The 15,860-nt window shown below is 41.2% G+C and overlaps 1 protein-coding gene across 7 annotated transcripts in view; it reads left to right on the top strand.

The window, feature by feature from the left end:
* The window catches only part of WIZ (WIZ zinc finger), a 290,134-nt gene that overhangs the window by 44,394 nt on the left and 229,880 nt on the right, over positions 1-15,860 (top strand). For 6 of the 7 annotated variants that reach the window (XM_077470010.1, XM_077470014.1, XM_077470015.1 and 3 more), the window contains exon 5: positions 8,357-8,590. The exons of the other annotated variant lie outside the window; for it this stretch is intronic. In XM_077470010.1, the coding sequence (XP_077326136.1) occupies positions 8,357-8,590 (234 nt within the window). The remainder of the gene's footprint in view (positions 1-8,356; positions 8,591-15,860) is intronic. 7 annotated transcript variants of the gene reach the window in all.

The following is a 15,860-nucleotide window of genomic DNA, read 5'->3' as shown; positions in this document are numbered from 1 at the left end:
AATGACTTTGGTAATTGACGTTGGGTGCAGTTTACTGTGTTTTTTCTTTTATCCATCTATATAACTCCAACATATTTAACAGTAAACACCAAATAAATTACAGCAGCTCTTTCAGTCTTTACTTTTGTAAACTTCCACAAATTATGACCTTATCCAAAATCATTGTTAAATCATGTTGTTTAACCTAGTCCTGTATATGACTATGTATATTTAAAAAAAAAATTAGAAATGTCTAACTATGAATAGTTTTATAGAATTGGAGTTTTTTTTTTATTTTTTTGTAAAGGTCAGAGAGTTTAACTTTTGCGATGTGTCATGTCATTTGTTTTGGAACTTCAAAGTCTAACATGGCCCTTCTTTTAGCAACTGGCAAGTCAGATTAGAACTAAAGAAGTACTCCAAGAATTGCACAAATTTTAAAAAAGTGACGACTTATAGGGGGTTAAAGCCTTATTCACACAGGCATATGTTTGCATACATTTGTGTTAAGGGTTGTTTTTGCCCGTATGGGATGCACAGGTATTCCATGCATCTATGTGCAGGCAGCCTCATTCATGTCTATCAGGGCAGAGCAGCTGGTGCCAATTTGACACCCATGCAGGTGCGCACAGATATACACCCATGTGAATGAGGCCTTAGGCTACATTCACACCCACGATTTAGGCTGGTGTGAATTGTAGCAGCAGAAATGTTCTGATTGCTGCTGTGGCTGTGAGCGGTTGGGTACAGCCACTGGCCTAGTTTAACGGCAGGTCTCTGGTGGCAACAGCTGTTCGTGGCTCTCTGCACAGCCAGCAATTACCTGCAGTGATTGATGCTGGACTCACTTTATGTGTCTAGCAGCCATCACAGCCGCAACGGGAATCAAGATTACTGCCTCTACAATTTGTGTCAGCCTAAATCACTGGTGTGAATGAAGCCTTAGTCCTACAGGGTATTCTGTAATATTGGAGAGCTGGGTAGTTGGGCGTTGTGGCTGCTGTGTAGCAGGTCCTATCTCTTCTGACAGAGCACCAGACTATAGTGATAGGCTTACGTCTGGCACTTAGTAAAAATGTAAATAGTAAATAAAATTAGACAAGTCCATGATGTAAAATACACCTCGTTGGACCTACACCAGCAGATTTTTAAATGGTTCTTGGAGTTCTTCTTTAAACGTCCACAATAGCTTCAGGTGAGTTGCATAGAGCTCATTTTATAGGGGTTTATAAATTTTAACACAAGGGGTGTTTTCCCATTGTAACTACTCAGATTAAAGGTGAAATTGAATAGTTTACGGCAGCACCTTCATTTAAAGGCTACCTGTTAGGGAAACGTGGAACTTGCCATTGCTGACTGCACCTAGTTGATTGGCTATTATCCTGGCTTCAGTACATTGCGTCACTGACCCGGAACAAGGAGTCTCTGATTTCACTTGCCTCACTAGATGAATGCTTGTTCCAGGTTTTTGACTGAAGCTAAATTATTATTAAATGTATTAAAGGGTGAGGTTTCTAGGGAAGCCAGACGAGGTGATCAGGAATGGAAGCCCCCTCTTTCTCTCAGTACAGGTTTCCTTTAATGTTCATACATTTATTTTATGCCATTCGATAAATATAATCTCACTGGGGTTTTACCTACATGGTTAAGTGTGAGTTTGATTTGTATGCCCTTTGCTTTACTGTATCTGTGTACTTTATAATTCACACTGTCTTAACTGGTAAAAAATGCTAAATTAATCAGATTGTTGATCATTTTGTCTTGTACTAATCTGAATATGAGCAGTTATTAGAAAATATAATAGCACAGGATTAAATATTTTTCACAATGCAAAATGCACACGGGCTCATAAGCACATCATAAGTCAGGCTCCATTTACCTATAGGTAGGGCAACAGTGGTTGTCATACAGACACAGGAACGATCAGGACTTTACTACATTGGTAGATGGGATGCAGTTCAATATAGCTGTGGTCCACCAAAGTGTATGGCACCTATAATCTTTGCTTTGTGCAAAATCTGTGTTCACCATAGAAGTGAATGGTAGTCCTCTTGAGCATGCTGATGTGTGTGTATGAGAGCTTAAAGAAGAACTCCAGTCTAAACAAGAATATTACCATAGTTTTTAGATGGCAGTTTTCTAGATTTCTAAATATAACCAATTAATTTTGTCTCGCTTTTTTGGAAACTGGGAGGAATTTTAATTTCAATGTCAGCTGATTTCCTAAATCAGATCACTATAATAATATCTGGCCCCCTCCTGCTTTAGAGTCATTGGTAATTAGGGGTGAGGCATGCATGTCTGTTCTTGCCCCCACCATTGACAGTTATGACAGTCTGAGGAAGAGTGGCCGCCCTCAACTCTTATGTTTTTTAAACCTTTCATACAGTGCCTTAAAGTATTCATACCCCTTTAAATTGTCCACATTTTGTCATGTTACAACCAAAAATGTAAATGTATTTTATTGGGATTCTGCGTAAAAGACCACCACAAACTGGCACATAATTAAGTGGATGGAAAATGATAAATGGGTTTCAAAATTTTTTACAAATGTGTGAAAAGTGTTGTGTGCATTTGTATTCAACCCCTGAGTCAATACTTTGTAGAACCACCTTTCACTGCAATTACACCTGCAAGTCTTTTTGGGGGTGTCTCCACCAGCTTTGTACATCTAGAGTGACCTTTTTGCCTATTCTTCTTTGCAAAATAGCTCAAGCTCTGTTAGATTTGAGGGAGGGCGCCTGAACAGTAATTTTCAAGTCCAATTTGCCACAGATTCTCAATTGTATTTAGGTCTGGACGTTGACTGGGCCATTATAACACATAAATATGCTTTGCTCTAAACCATTTCATTGTAGCTCTAGCTGTATGTTTAGGGTCGTTGTCCTGCTGAAAGGGGAACCTCCACCTTAGTCTCAAGTCTTTTATAACAGGTTTTCTTCTAAGATTGTCCTGCATTTGACTCCATCCATCTTCCCATCAACTTTGACCAGCTTTTCTGTCCCTGCTGAACAAAAGCATCCCTACAACATAATGTTGCCACCACAATGTTTCACGGTGGGGATGGTGTGTTCAGGGTGATGTGCAGTGTTCGTTTTCTGCCACTCATAGCGTTTTGTATTTAGGCCAAAAAAGTTCAATTTTTGGTCTCATCTGACCAGAGCACCTTCTTCCACATGTTTGCTGTGTCCTCCACATGACTTCTCGCAAACTGCAAACAGGACTTCTTATGCCTTTCTTTCAGCAATGGCTTTCTTCTTGCCACTCTTCCATAAAGGCCAGATTTGTGGAGTGCATGACTAATAGTTGTCCTATGGACAGATTCTCCTACCTGAACTGTAGATCTCTCCAGAGTTACAATAGGCCTCTTGTCATCTGCTTCTCTGATTAATGTTCTCCTTGCCCAGCCTGTCCTTTTAGGTGGACAGCCATGTCTTGGTAGGTTTACAGTTGTACCATACTCTTTTCATTTTTGGTTGATGGATTGAACAGTGCTCTGTGAGATGTTCAAAGCTTGGGATATTTTTTTATAACTTAACCCTGCTTTAAACTTTTCCACAACTTTATCTCTGACCTGTCTAGTGTGTTCCATGGCCTTCATAATGCTGCTTGTTCAATAAGGTTCTCTAACAAACCTCTGAGGGCTTCATGGAACAGCTGTGTATATATACTAAGATTAAATTACACACAGGTGGACTCTGTTTACTAATTTGGTGACTTCCGAAAGCAATTAGTTCCACTAAATCGTAGTTAGGGGTATCAGAGTAAAGGGCGCTGAATACAAATGCACGCCACACTTTTTACATACCGTATTTATTGGCGTATAACGCACACTTTTTTCCCCCCCTTAAAATAGGGGGGAAATCGTATGTGCATGTTCTACGCCGATATAGGCTGCACCGAGGGGAAGAAGGGGGCGAGCACCGCTGAAATAGAGCTGGATTCCCTGTGTACTCAGCTCTGCTTGCAGTCACGCTCAGTCCCGCCCCCTGGAGGGCTCCTAGCATTGATGTGCCGGCATTGGACCACTGTTATGTCCCATCATAGGATCTGGGCCAAGGAGCGGGACTGGGCGTGACGCCGAGCCGTGTACATCGGAGATTCGGCTCTGTCTATTTCGGCAAGGCTGCAGATGGACACTGATCAGGCTGCAGTGAGGAGCAATGCTGCAGATGGACACTGATCAGGCTGCAGTGAGGAGCAAGGCTGCAGATGGGCACTGATCAGGCTGCAGTGAGGAGCAAGGCAGCAGATGGGCACCGATCAGGCTGCAGTGAGGTGCAAGGCTGCAGATGGGCACTGATCAGGCTGCAGATGGGCACTGATCAGGCTGCAGTGAGGAGCAAGGCTGCAGATGGGCACTGATCAGGCTGCAGTGAGGAGCAAGGCAGCAGATGGGCACTGATCAGGCTGCAGTGAGGTGCAAGGCTGCAGATGGGCACTGATCAGGCTGCAGTGAGGAGCAAGGCTGCAGATGGGCACTGATCAGGCTGCAATGAGGAGCAAGGCTGCAGATGGGCACTGATCAGGCTGCAGTGAGGAGCAAGGCTGCAGATGGGCACTGATCAGGCTGCAGTGAGGAGCAAGGCTGCAGATGGGCACTGATCAGGCTGCACTGAAGCAGCAGATGGGCACTAATCAGGCTGCATTGATGCTCACTGACCATTATTTTGCTTCAAAGTGGTTTATTTGAAAAAAACTTTTTTTTCGTGATACTTTCCTCTTAAATTGGGGTGCATGTTATACGCCGATAAATTCGGTATTTATTTGTAAAAAATGTTGATAACCATTTATCATTTTCCTTCCACTTCACAATGATGTGCCACTTTGTGTTGGTCTATCACATAAAATCTTGATAAAATACATTTACGTTTTTGGTTGTAACATGAAAAAATGTGGAAAATTTCAAGGGGTATGAATACTTTTTCAAGGCGCTGTATGTCGGAGGTTTGATAGGGGTTTTACTCAGAAATTTAGTGGGTTGAAGTTTTTAACATTGATGTAAATGGTGCTCAACATGAACCTGTCCCTTAAAATCACATACACAGGGATCAGTAGGGCAGCATTGCCAAATCTCATTTTATTGTGCAGTAAAAGTACTTCTTTGTTATGTATAAGAAACGATTAATTGAGCTTCATCATGTCCCTTTATTGTCTAGGTCAAGGGTCTCCAAACTTTCTTACCAAAAGGGCCAGTTTACTTCAAGCCGGTGAGGGTAATAATGCCCCAAGAGCTGGATAAAATCAAGCAAATGGCCACATCAAGCCCCTGAATCGCAGTTTGGAGACCCCTGGTCTAGGCAATGGTTACGCAGTCTCTGGTAGCTGGGTGCATTGTGGCTCTCTGAGAACTTTAGATATTGCAGAGAGTCTATTTTTTTTAGACCTTATTAAGTTATGAAGATCATCAAAAAGCAGAAACTGCTTATCAAATTACCAAATACGGCTACTTCTATGTACTCAGTTATAAATGAGCTGTTTAGAAAATGTCGGGATGGTGTACAGTGCCATTTGAGGTGCATTTTCTTGTCCTGGCTATGGCGTCACATCGATGTGTATTAAGGACTAAAGCTTAGGCAAAGCATAAATTGGCCTCAAACTGACCATTAGAACTAGGTTATCATTTTTCTTAAAGGAGTTCTTCTTTAGTTCTTTAGCAATGCATCAGATATTAAGTTCTATCTCTTATCAGGTGCTTATTCCCCCATATGCATAGGGCCTTACACTGAATGACAGGATAAGCTGGGGTGAACACTATGAAAGTTATAGTGCAGATGTTCAGCTGAGCTGTCAAGAGAAGAAACGATGAAAGTTGTATAGATTAATGCTTTGTGTACTTGGGCACGCTGCCAGGATGTTTCTGCTCACGGCAAGGCCATATCTTACAAAATACTGTTGGTGGGCCATACTTCTGCTCATTTAATCGGCCTGATATTTCTCCGAAAATTGCATTGTATATACAAAAACTTGTCCTAAAATAAACATCTAGGCTGCCATTGCTGACCTCTCCTGGAAATGCTAGCTGTTTGCCTGTCATGCAGATGCAATGGTTTCCATACTTTGAGTCACTGTCCCTAACAAATAGAAATATAAGGAATTCAAACTTCTTGACTTGCTTTTGCCCCATACTTGTCTGTGACTCAGACGTATAGAAACCTGGGAGCTATTGCTTTCACTAGAAGGCCATCATTTGCAGCTCCCGCATTTTCCCTCATGCCGGGTGCATTTCAAGTGAAGTGTTTTTCCCATGCAGGATAAAGCAACAGGTTCATGTTCATGACCTCCCCAGATGTATACACTTACGCTTCCTCGCTCCCTCATTCCATTCAGTCAATGGAAGTGAAAGGGAAGCTCTATGTAAGCTATAACGGGGCAAGGTCATCGCTTACAAAGGGCTTTGGACTAGTTTGGCAGCGGCGATTGGCCTAGTTCTGTCACATAATAGGTCGCAAGCACCTCCAAAACCAGTACTGAGCATTTTCTTCAGCTCCCTGCAATGAACAGAGACGTGGGAGATGAAAGGAAGGGTGAGTATATACTGCTTGGGAGTGGCAGTTAGAACAAACTTGTTGCTTTGTCATAAACGGTCTGAACGGCGGGAATGAGACAAAATCTACCATGGTAGCGTTGCCCCCTCATGCTGCAAGAGTTAAATGCTTATTTAGCCTTGGAGTACACAAAGTGTATTACTGTGAGTTCGTGTACACTGGACACTACCTAGACACCCTTCTCCTGGCAGCAGAAAAATTCTGCCCGCTGGTAAATGTGTACCGCTTTTAGCTGCATTTAGCAGCGTCAAGCGCTTGGGTGTTAATTAAATTAATTTGTCCAGAATAATTTTATTCTGGCCATTGAAATGAATTAATGCTCAAGCACTAAACGTGCCTAGTGGTTTACACACTTTTAGATGCATTCACATCTGTTTTTTGCCACGTCTAGCGTTTTTCTTCCAAAACTTTTTTTTTCTTCTGAAGGCAATTCTTCTACGTTTGGGAGAGAAGCATTTATTGCCTCTAAATCCAGCTGGTCTTAAACGCTGGTAAAAGACCATGCAAGAAAAAAACAAAACCGTATTTTGATTGTACATGATTGGATGATAGAAATCAGAGTTTTCCCTCATTTCAGAGTTTCACCTCAGAACTAGAGCAACTGCACTTGCAGTGCACAGTATATTTTTCTTTAGTAAATCAACCTCAAAGTATGCATGAACACATAGGGACTGATTTACTAAAGGTAAATAGTTTGTACACTGCAAGTGCAGTTGCTCTAGATCTGAGGGGAAGCTCTGGAATGAGGGAAAGCTCTGCCGATTTCTATCATCCAGTCGTGCACAAGCAAAAATGCTATTTTTTTTTTTTTTCCTTGCATAGTCCCCTCAAATCTAGAGCAACTAGACTTGCAGTGCACAGATTATTTGCCCTTAGTAAATAGACCTCATAGGTTTTTATTGAGTTGTGTTCAGGGGCTTTGGCAAAAAACGGCAAAAGCTCCAAAAATGTGAGTTCCAGCAGGCTCCATTGCTGTTTTTATGCTACAGGCTGTCAGTGGGGTAATGGCTTTAAACCCTGCATTGTGTATATGAGGAGAAGAGCAGGCAGTTGTTGCCTAAATCTGCTTATTCTTGATGGAGCTAAGAATAAGCTACGTAATGCGCCTTATCCCTGCAACCCTAGACTAAATAAGCATTTGCCGCTAGTAGTGTGAAGGGGGGCCCCCACTACAGGGGTACATTTTGTCTCATTCCCAGAGTACGGCTTTAAATGCACTTATCCTGCAGTGACTGGAACACAAGCACAGGCAGAGAATACGTGTACACAAAGCATAATGTATGCAAAGACCAGTGGAATGCCCAGAGAAAATTGGCCTCATTGGGAAAACAGCACTGGTGGCTTTTTGTAAGCCATCCAACTAGTGTTGCTTTCAGCTAGTCTTTTAATAAATACTGTGAAATGTAGATGTTCAGTGGAAGATAGACTTCTAAATAAAGAAATAGAAGTGATCATTTGATAACTACATTTGCTAAAGGTGTGATAAAGGTAAAACTGGATTAGGGTTAGTTTGTTAGCTCATTTGTTCACTAATGGTCATTCTTACTGCATGGGCTAGACTCGGAATCTATGCAAAGAAACATACAGCACAACAGGTAGCCAAGTATGGGATAAGAATGGTTGGGCATCCATATAGAAGACCAATGAGCTACTTTAGACACAGTGTAAAGGGCAGGAACCAGGACAATGTGGATTCTTTACCACAAGTTTTCTCGTTGACAAATTAGACAGCACTAGTTAACTGAGCTGGGATTTACTATCAAAGGAGGCCGGGTGAGCATTTTTGAAAAAGCACAGGACATCAGGTGATCTCATTTCCCCCTCTGCAGTGGCGAACTTTGACCCCAGTACCTTCAGCCTGATGCGATGTGAATTCTGTGGTGCTGGTTTCGACACTCGTGCTGGCCTCTCCAGTCACGCCCGTGCCCACCTTCGAGACTTTGGTATCACCAACTGGGAGCTCACAGTTTCTCCCATCCATGTCCTTGCTCGACTGCTAGCCCGCTCACCCGGTCGTCCACTGCCCCCATTTCCACCATGGCACCAGGACACCGATACTGACGGTAAGAAGCCTATGTGCCTGTTTTATGCCATAACTGATGACATCACATTGCATCATCACCAGCCTGCAATTAGACCCGAGTGTGTATCCTGGCTTTACCCCTTCCTGCTCTCTAACAGCCTTCCCCTCCCCACCTCACCCCAGCCCTTCACTTCTGTCTACACTTATATGCAGCATAGCTTCCAGTAGCTGTGATGATGTCATTAGTTGAATCACTGGTGACATCATCACATGGCCGTCCTCCTGCTCTAACTCTGGTGCATGGAGATCCAAATTGTTCTAGAGATTAAATTAGATTTTTGTTAATTGGATTTTCAGTTCTAAACCTGCTTCTATTTTTTAAAGGTATTAACTATATGTTAGTGCCCCTACTGCTTTCACACACTTATACTGATTGGTACTGAAATAAGAAAAAGGGCTGGTACCATTGAATTCAACTGGTTTCCAGTTGTATTTTTAGCCTGTGCTGGAATAACAACTTCTGGAAATTTAGTTGCTATAGACAAGACACTGTTGATATGAGGCTCGTTAGGCCTTCATATGCTCAACCATCAAGTTCAAAAAGCATAATGCCTGTCATACGCGATGCTTTCCTGCATGGGAAACAAAGCTTGCTGTAAATATAGTGTGCTGATCCATACTGGATGCATATCAGAGGACACCAGTTCCATACAGTTGCATCCTTGCACCTGTTTGGGTGGTCTGGTTGTGCTGTGTGTATGGAGGCCTCTGTTTCATCTTTAAAGTGAATTGAAGGGCTCTTTTGCACCTACAGACTTGATCTAGTAGGTGCCATGACCTGTGGATGTTGGGCCCATGAGCTGTTTGTTTAAGGGGTTGCTTCCAAAGATACAGTACAGTGCAAGTCCATGCTGGATGCACATTAGAGAACACTTTTTGGTAAAGGGGTTCCTTCCACAGATGTTCACACGACTGTAAAAAACAAAAACAAAAAAAAAACACCATTAATTGAAATTGACATTTTTCTGCCAGTTGGGCTGATCCAATGACTTTATCGTTACATGGTAACCAAAACCAAGCACACCTCAAAAACGATCAATGATCTAGAAAGCATGGAATCCAATATATCCGCATATCAGCCAAAAGAGGTCACCAGTCCAAGCCTCTGTATTATTTTGAATGCAGGTTTCCTGTAAAACCAGTCTGTCTCCTACGGTTTAATTTCAAATAAGGACTCAGACTGTTCACGGCCCCTGGCTGTCTGGTTGAAGTTGCTAAATGTAGGGCTGTAAATCGCCTAACTATGCTCCTTCACAAATGATCGAAATTAATTTGAACATTACTCTAATAGAGTTGCACATAATAATAAAATTACTGTATGTATTTTAACGCAACCCTGTCATTAAAAATAGAATCTGCAAATGGCCATGCCTGCAACAAAGAGTGAGGGTCTACATACCTTTCCGTTGCCTCAATAACAAAGCTCAGTGGTTCCTTCCTCTAACCTCAGAACCATTACAGAACACAGCAGTGGAAGTTGGCGGGAGAAAACCGCGAGTGTTGTAGAACCCAGGAGATTGATAATCATGGAAGTGTTGGTTTCCCAACGGACTTCAGTGGAGGACTTCTCCTGAATGAAGAATGGGTTATGCCGGTTTTCCAGTTGTAATTTTAATGACAGGGTCACCTTAAATATACAGTATTCAAAGTAGCAAAAATTACATATGAAGACCTGTTTTGCTGTAGTTAGAATTATAACACTTAAAGGGAAACTAAACCCTCCCATCTTTTTCAGCCAAGGAAGTTGCCATCTTAGTCTTTTTGATCTGCAACTGCCATGGCGCTGCACATGTGATCAGTTATGACACCATCCATTTGATGGTTTGGTTGAGAGCCTAACTAATGTGACCATTAGCAATCCCGGTATGCCTTAAATGTAACTGTTTTTACAATGTTTAAATCAATGGGTTTAGTTCCACTTTAACTGGCTAACTTATTAAATAATAATGAACTTTGTAGGAATAGGTGAAAAAAATATATTTTGTAGGTGGATGACTTGTTCCTAGTTGTACTGTGCTTTTTATTGAAGTGCTTGCCTATTTCTGATGTTCTTTAAGAGCCTAAATTCTAAAGGTGTCAAATCCCGATTTTTTTCCTCATTTGTTCTCACAGGAAACCATTTTTCCTGTTTATTAAAGGCCATGGAGTATTTTTTTTCATACCCTACTTCATTTTTTGTTCATTATTGTGTTATTGCTTTAAAAATATTTTTTTTCAAAGTGAAGATTTCACCTCTAAAATGTTCACAATTTCAGCCTCCCTTGGAGAAAAGCTAAAGAATGATTTTATTTTTTTATTTTTTGTTAAAGCTGAACCTCCCAACAGCCAGCTAAATACCGACAGAATACATGTATAGTAGTGGTTTTACCTGCCAATTGATTTTTATTTCTCTTCAATCTGGTACTGACATTTACACATCTTTGCCACGCAGAGCGACCTGATTTTTATTTTATTTTTCTTCTGTCGCTAAGTATCACTGTTAAGTATGGTCCCTCTCCTAGCCTTTGACTGGACAGTGAAAGAGAAGCAGCACACTGAGTTCATCTCTCTATTACACTGCTCTGTTCTCCCATTAGCATGCCTGTTGTCAATACCTTAGCACTACAGCACAGCCGATTGGCTACTTGAGCTTTCTTTCCTTCACACAGTTTGAGGTCTGCTGTACAGGGACCACAAAAGGCTCAGCATTCATTCTGTCTCGCGTTCAGCTATAAAGTAAATTTTTTTGTCAGAAAATTAAGTCATTCTAGATCACTTCAGGCACTTTTGCAGGTACAGCTATGTAAAACATTAAAAATAAATTTCTATACCGTTTAACCACTTCAGCCCGAAAGATTTGGCTGCTCAATGACCAGAGCACTTGTTGAGATACATCACTGCGTTGCTTTAACTGACAATTGCGTGGTCGTGCGATGCTTTACCCAAACAAAATTGACAGCCTTTTTTTTCCCCACAACTGGCCATGCGATTTTTATTGTGGCTGCAACGTTATGGTGGACACTTCTGACACATTTTTTGGAAGATTGACAATTATACAGCAATCAGTGCTATAAAAATGCACTGTTTGCTGTATAAATGTCACTGGCAGGGAAGGAGTTGACACTAGGGGTCGATTAAGGGGTTAACTGTGTTCCCTGACTGTGTATTCTAACTGTATGGGGAGGGGACTGACTATTGGAGATGACAGATTGTGGTTCCTAGCTATTAGGAACTCACGATCTGCATCTCCTCACAGAGCAGGAATTTGTGTGCTTACATACACATGTCCCTGTTCTGCCTCTCGTGCCCACGATCGCTCATGGCCAGCGGTCATCGGCATCCCCCAAGTGCAGAGGGCACACGCTTGCTAGCCCACTTAAAAGAGCTGATGTATAGCTGCAACGGCTCGCGGGATTGTGCCGACCTGCTGCAGAATAATGACCGCGGCTGATCGCAAGTGGTTAAAATACAGTAATACACTGTCTCACCCTGCGGTGCATATGCTCAGTTGCACTCTATTTTTAGGCATTGCCGATTTTGTATAGGCTGATCCAATGATGGCCTTCAAGCGGATATCAACCCTCTTGTCCATTATAGCCAAGGAAGCTGCTTCTACAACTGCCATGGTGCTGCACATGTGATCAGTTAAGACACCAGCCATTAGATGGTTTGACAGTTTGATTGAGGACGCAAGCAAATCTGACAGTTGCATTCCCGGTATTCCAGGAGTGTAATGTTTTTTGGAACTGTTAAATCAATGGGTTTAGTTCCTCTACGGCACACACACTCATTTTGGTAACAAAAATGTATGTTCCTTCCTAAAGAACATTATTTTTATCAAGTTGTTATGGGTAAAGTTACACTTTAAAGGATAAGTGCACATTTTTTTTACAGGTAAAAAATGTGCATTTATAATTTTTTTATTTTGGAGCCTGTAAAGCATTGCACCAGTGATCAGGTGATCGCTGGTTCCATGCAAGTCTTATTCAGATCTGTCAGTATATCTGTGTACCCATACACCCCGTACGGGCAGGCAAATACACTAACAGGAATAAATCATTGAACGATCATGGCGTTCATTTTTTTTTTTTTACCGCTTTTTTTTTTCCTGCAAGGTAAAGTCATATTATGATAGTGTACATCACATACTAGCACATTATGTAAAACTTACCTTAAAACAAAGCTGTCCCAGCTCCGCAATGTCAGCGTTGCTTCCATCTTCACCCGTCTTGCTTCCGGGTTCGCAGGATCGGACTTTGCGACTGGCCGGAGCCATGATGATGTCATTCCCGCACATGTGAGCAGGAGCCGCCTTTCAAGGCACAGGGCTCGGAATGAACGGCACAGATGGCTATTCTTTCAGAGCGCATTCACCAGTAATGTTGCTGGCTGCATGTAATGTAAAAATCTCCTAAATGGTGCACTACCTATAGGTAAAAGTCAGTAAACAAAGTTTACTTCCTCCTTAACTGTTGCACTTTAAAAAAAAAAAAAATAATTTCCAGAGAAGTTTTATATATTTTTTTTTTTTTGTACCCTATTGCCATTTTACACGTTTATAAATTGATGGCATGCCCAGTGTTAAAGATATTTTTTATTTTTTTCAAATATTTTATTTTAACCACAAAAAAGATAATTCCAGATTCTCACCAGAGCCATATATACACAGTAACATAACGGATACATTGGAAGAATAAAACAATAATCCACATAATAATCAAATCATACATAGCACCTTTTATGTTTATCCTATGAATATATAGCACCGTTTTTATAGCAACCTAAGAAGATAAATATCCACAATTCTCAGCAGCTATGCCCAGAATCATCTTATCCATTTTCCGTTTCCTAAATAAAAAAAAGAAGAAAGGAAAAAAAGAAAAATTGATTTGATATTAATAACTTCCCATGTGTCCATTCCATGTAATACTGCTTTGTATGTAAAGTAAATTTGCATTGAGATATGCAGGATGGCAGCTTTCATATTTCTTAGTATAGGTTTTCTTCAGGGTCCGTTCTAACCAGGGTGTGCTCCTGCATTGCATCAAATGAATGGGCTGCCAAATTGTCCAAGAGAAAAGACCAGCGTATTTTTGTTGCAGCACTTGGGAGCACGTTGCCATGGGTTATGGTTCGCTGCAATGCATGTGTCTAGGAGTTGCCTTTCACATTTAAAGGCCCCGCAATGCGCTAATGCACTTTAACATGCTGCTGCACCGCAAAGGTGTGAATGGGCTCTTTAAAGTTCATTTTTAAGCTCTCTCTTCCCAGTACTGACATGTCCCTGACTTCACTACCTACTCCATTACTGACCTAGATCCAGTCTGGGTTCCTCTCCTAAATATCTGTTCCAGGTCAAAGTCCTGGTCATTAGAGAAGTCACAATGGCATCCCCAGAGCCTGCACTTTTAAAAACAAACATGGCTTTGGCATCATTTTTAGGTTTTTCAACCCTTTAAATAATTATGAGAAAGTAACTGACTCCGAATTTTAGAAGCAATGGCACATTTAGCTTTTAAAACAGGCATTTGCACTTGTTTCAATAGCAACCCAACAACCTGTTTGTATAATTTGAAAGGAGAAAAGTAATTGGTTACAAATAGACACCAGCTTTACTTTGATTCCAGTCTTCTTGGGAACATTGGTTGCTTGAAGTGTCATTTTATTTCAGAAATCATCCCAGTATCTAGCGAGAGAATGCATTTGATGCTGTTCATTATTAGAGATATGACACCAGTACTTAAAAAATAAGCCTTTAATGGCACACTATGCAGTTAACTAATGCCCAAGTCAAATTAAAACTTGTATATTAGTAGAGATATTGAAGATGCAAACTGCTTAAAGCTGAATTCCAGGCAAACGACTAGATATACAGAAGAAATACATATGAGAGATACTTTTCCTGATAAAAGGATTTGTATAACTGCCTATCCATTCCTGAGATTTACACAGCTTTGCCACACAGCACTATTCCGCCTGACGGAAGGGAACCTGACTGTGCTTTGCTTTGCTTGCAGTTTAACTTTAACTTTTACTTGCTGGTCTCCTTCCCTTCCACTCTGTGACTGGACAGTGAAAGGAGAAGCAGCACAAGCTCGGCTCTCTCTCACTCTTTCCTATCGGCATGCTCTTTGCAGCGCAACACATTTGATTGACTGCTGCTTTTAGTGCAATAGTCTCAAACCAAGTTATGTTGGTCACACTGCATTTAATTTTTTTTTTTTATGTATTAATATAGAGTTGCATTCATTTGTGTCTTTTATATCTGCCTGGTTTTAATGGTTGCTTTAACTACTTGCTGGCAGTCACTTGACAAGGCTGGAGCCAAAAATGAGCAGCATCTTGTAGTGATCTGTTGCACATGAATGGAACATTGTGCCATCATGCAAGACTGATTGTTGCTACATGCCGTTTGTAAGTTTTCTCCATAGGGATCCAGTTGTCCATTTGTTCAGCAATCAGTTGCTACTCCTAGAGATTGTATGCTTGTGATTTTAGTACCACCATTGAGTTAAAGTAGTATTAAATAAGAAAAAAAAAATCCAATGAACCCCCGCAGGTTAATACCATAATGTGCTAGGTTGCAATGCATACTAGCACGTTTTGGCAGACTTACTTTACAAACAGAGCCCTCCAGAGCACTGTCATTGCTCCCAGTGCTTCCATCTTTGCCCAGTCTTCCTTTTGGGTTTGCGAACCATGATGGGACACAGTGCTTTATGCATCCATGGCGCACACTGTGTTCTGCACATGCCCCAATTACGTCATCCCCTTAAGCCGATGCCATGATCTACTAAATGGCGCAAGTTGAGACTGTTTAAAGGCACCTACAGGTGAGACTTTTTATATAACTTATCTGTATGGTAAAGTCACTTTTTTGACTTTGCTACCGCTTTAAGGACTCCCATCTAGCTCTAGGCTATTAAGGTGACTGCCAGTTACAAGAGATTAAAATGATAAAAACCCCAAGGGCTTTTTCAATCTGTTCTTTACAGCTGAGTATTATTAGTTTTTTATTTTTTTGCAAGGGTTAAATTTGCCCATATATCTTAGATCTTATACCTCCCTGTGTGATGATCTCCATTGGCAGATATCTGCAGCCTATACACGAGTCCTCACCTGGTTGCATTTTTAAAATAAGTCACTTTTCTAAAGCGGAACTAAACCCTCCAATTTTAACTTGTTCCCAAAACAGTTAAATTCAAGGAATGCTGTTATTGATAAACTTCACAATTGCTTGTGCTCATGGGATTTGTTGTTTGTTTGTTTTT

The sequence above is a fragment of the Lithobates pipiens genome, unplaced genomic scaffold, assembly GCF_037356315.1.
Source record: "Lithobates pipiens isolate NorthernLeopardFrog02 unplaced genomic scaffold, aLitPip1_a1.2 Scaffold_8, whole genome shotgun sequence".
NCBI classification, from domain to species: domain Eukaryota; kingdom Metazoa; phylum Chordata; class Amphibia; order Anura; family Ranidae; genus Lithobates; species Lithobates pipiens.
The sequence above is the reverse complement of the archived record's forward strand: the minus strand, read 5'-3'. Positions and strand labels throughout refer to the sequence as shown.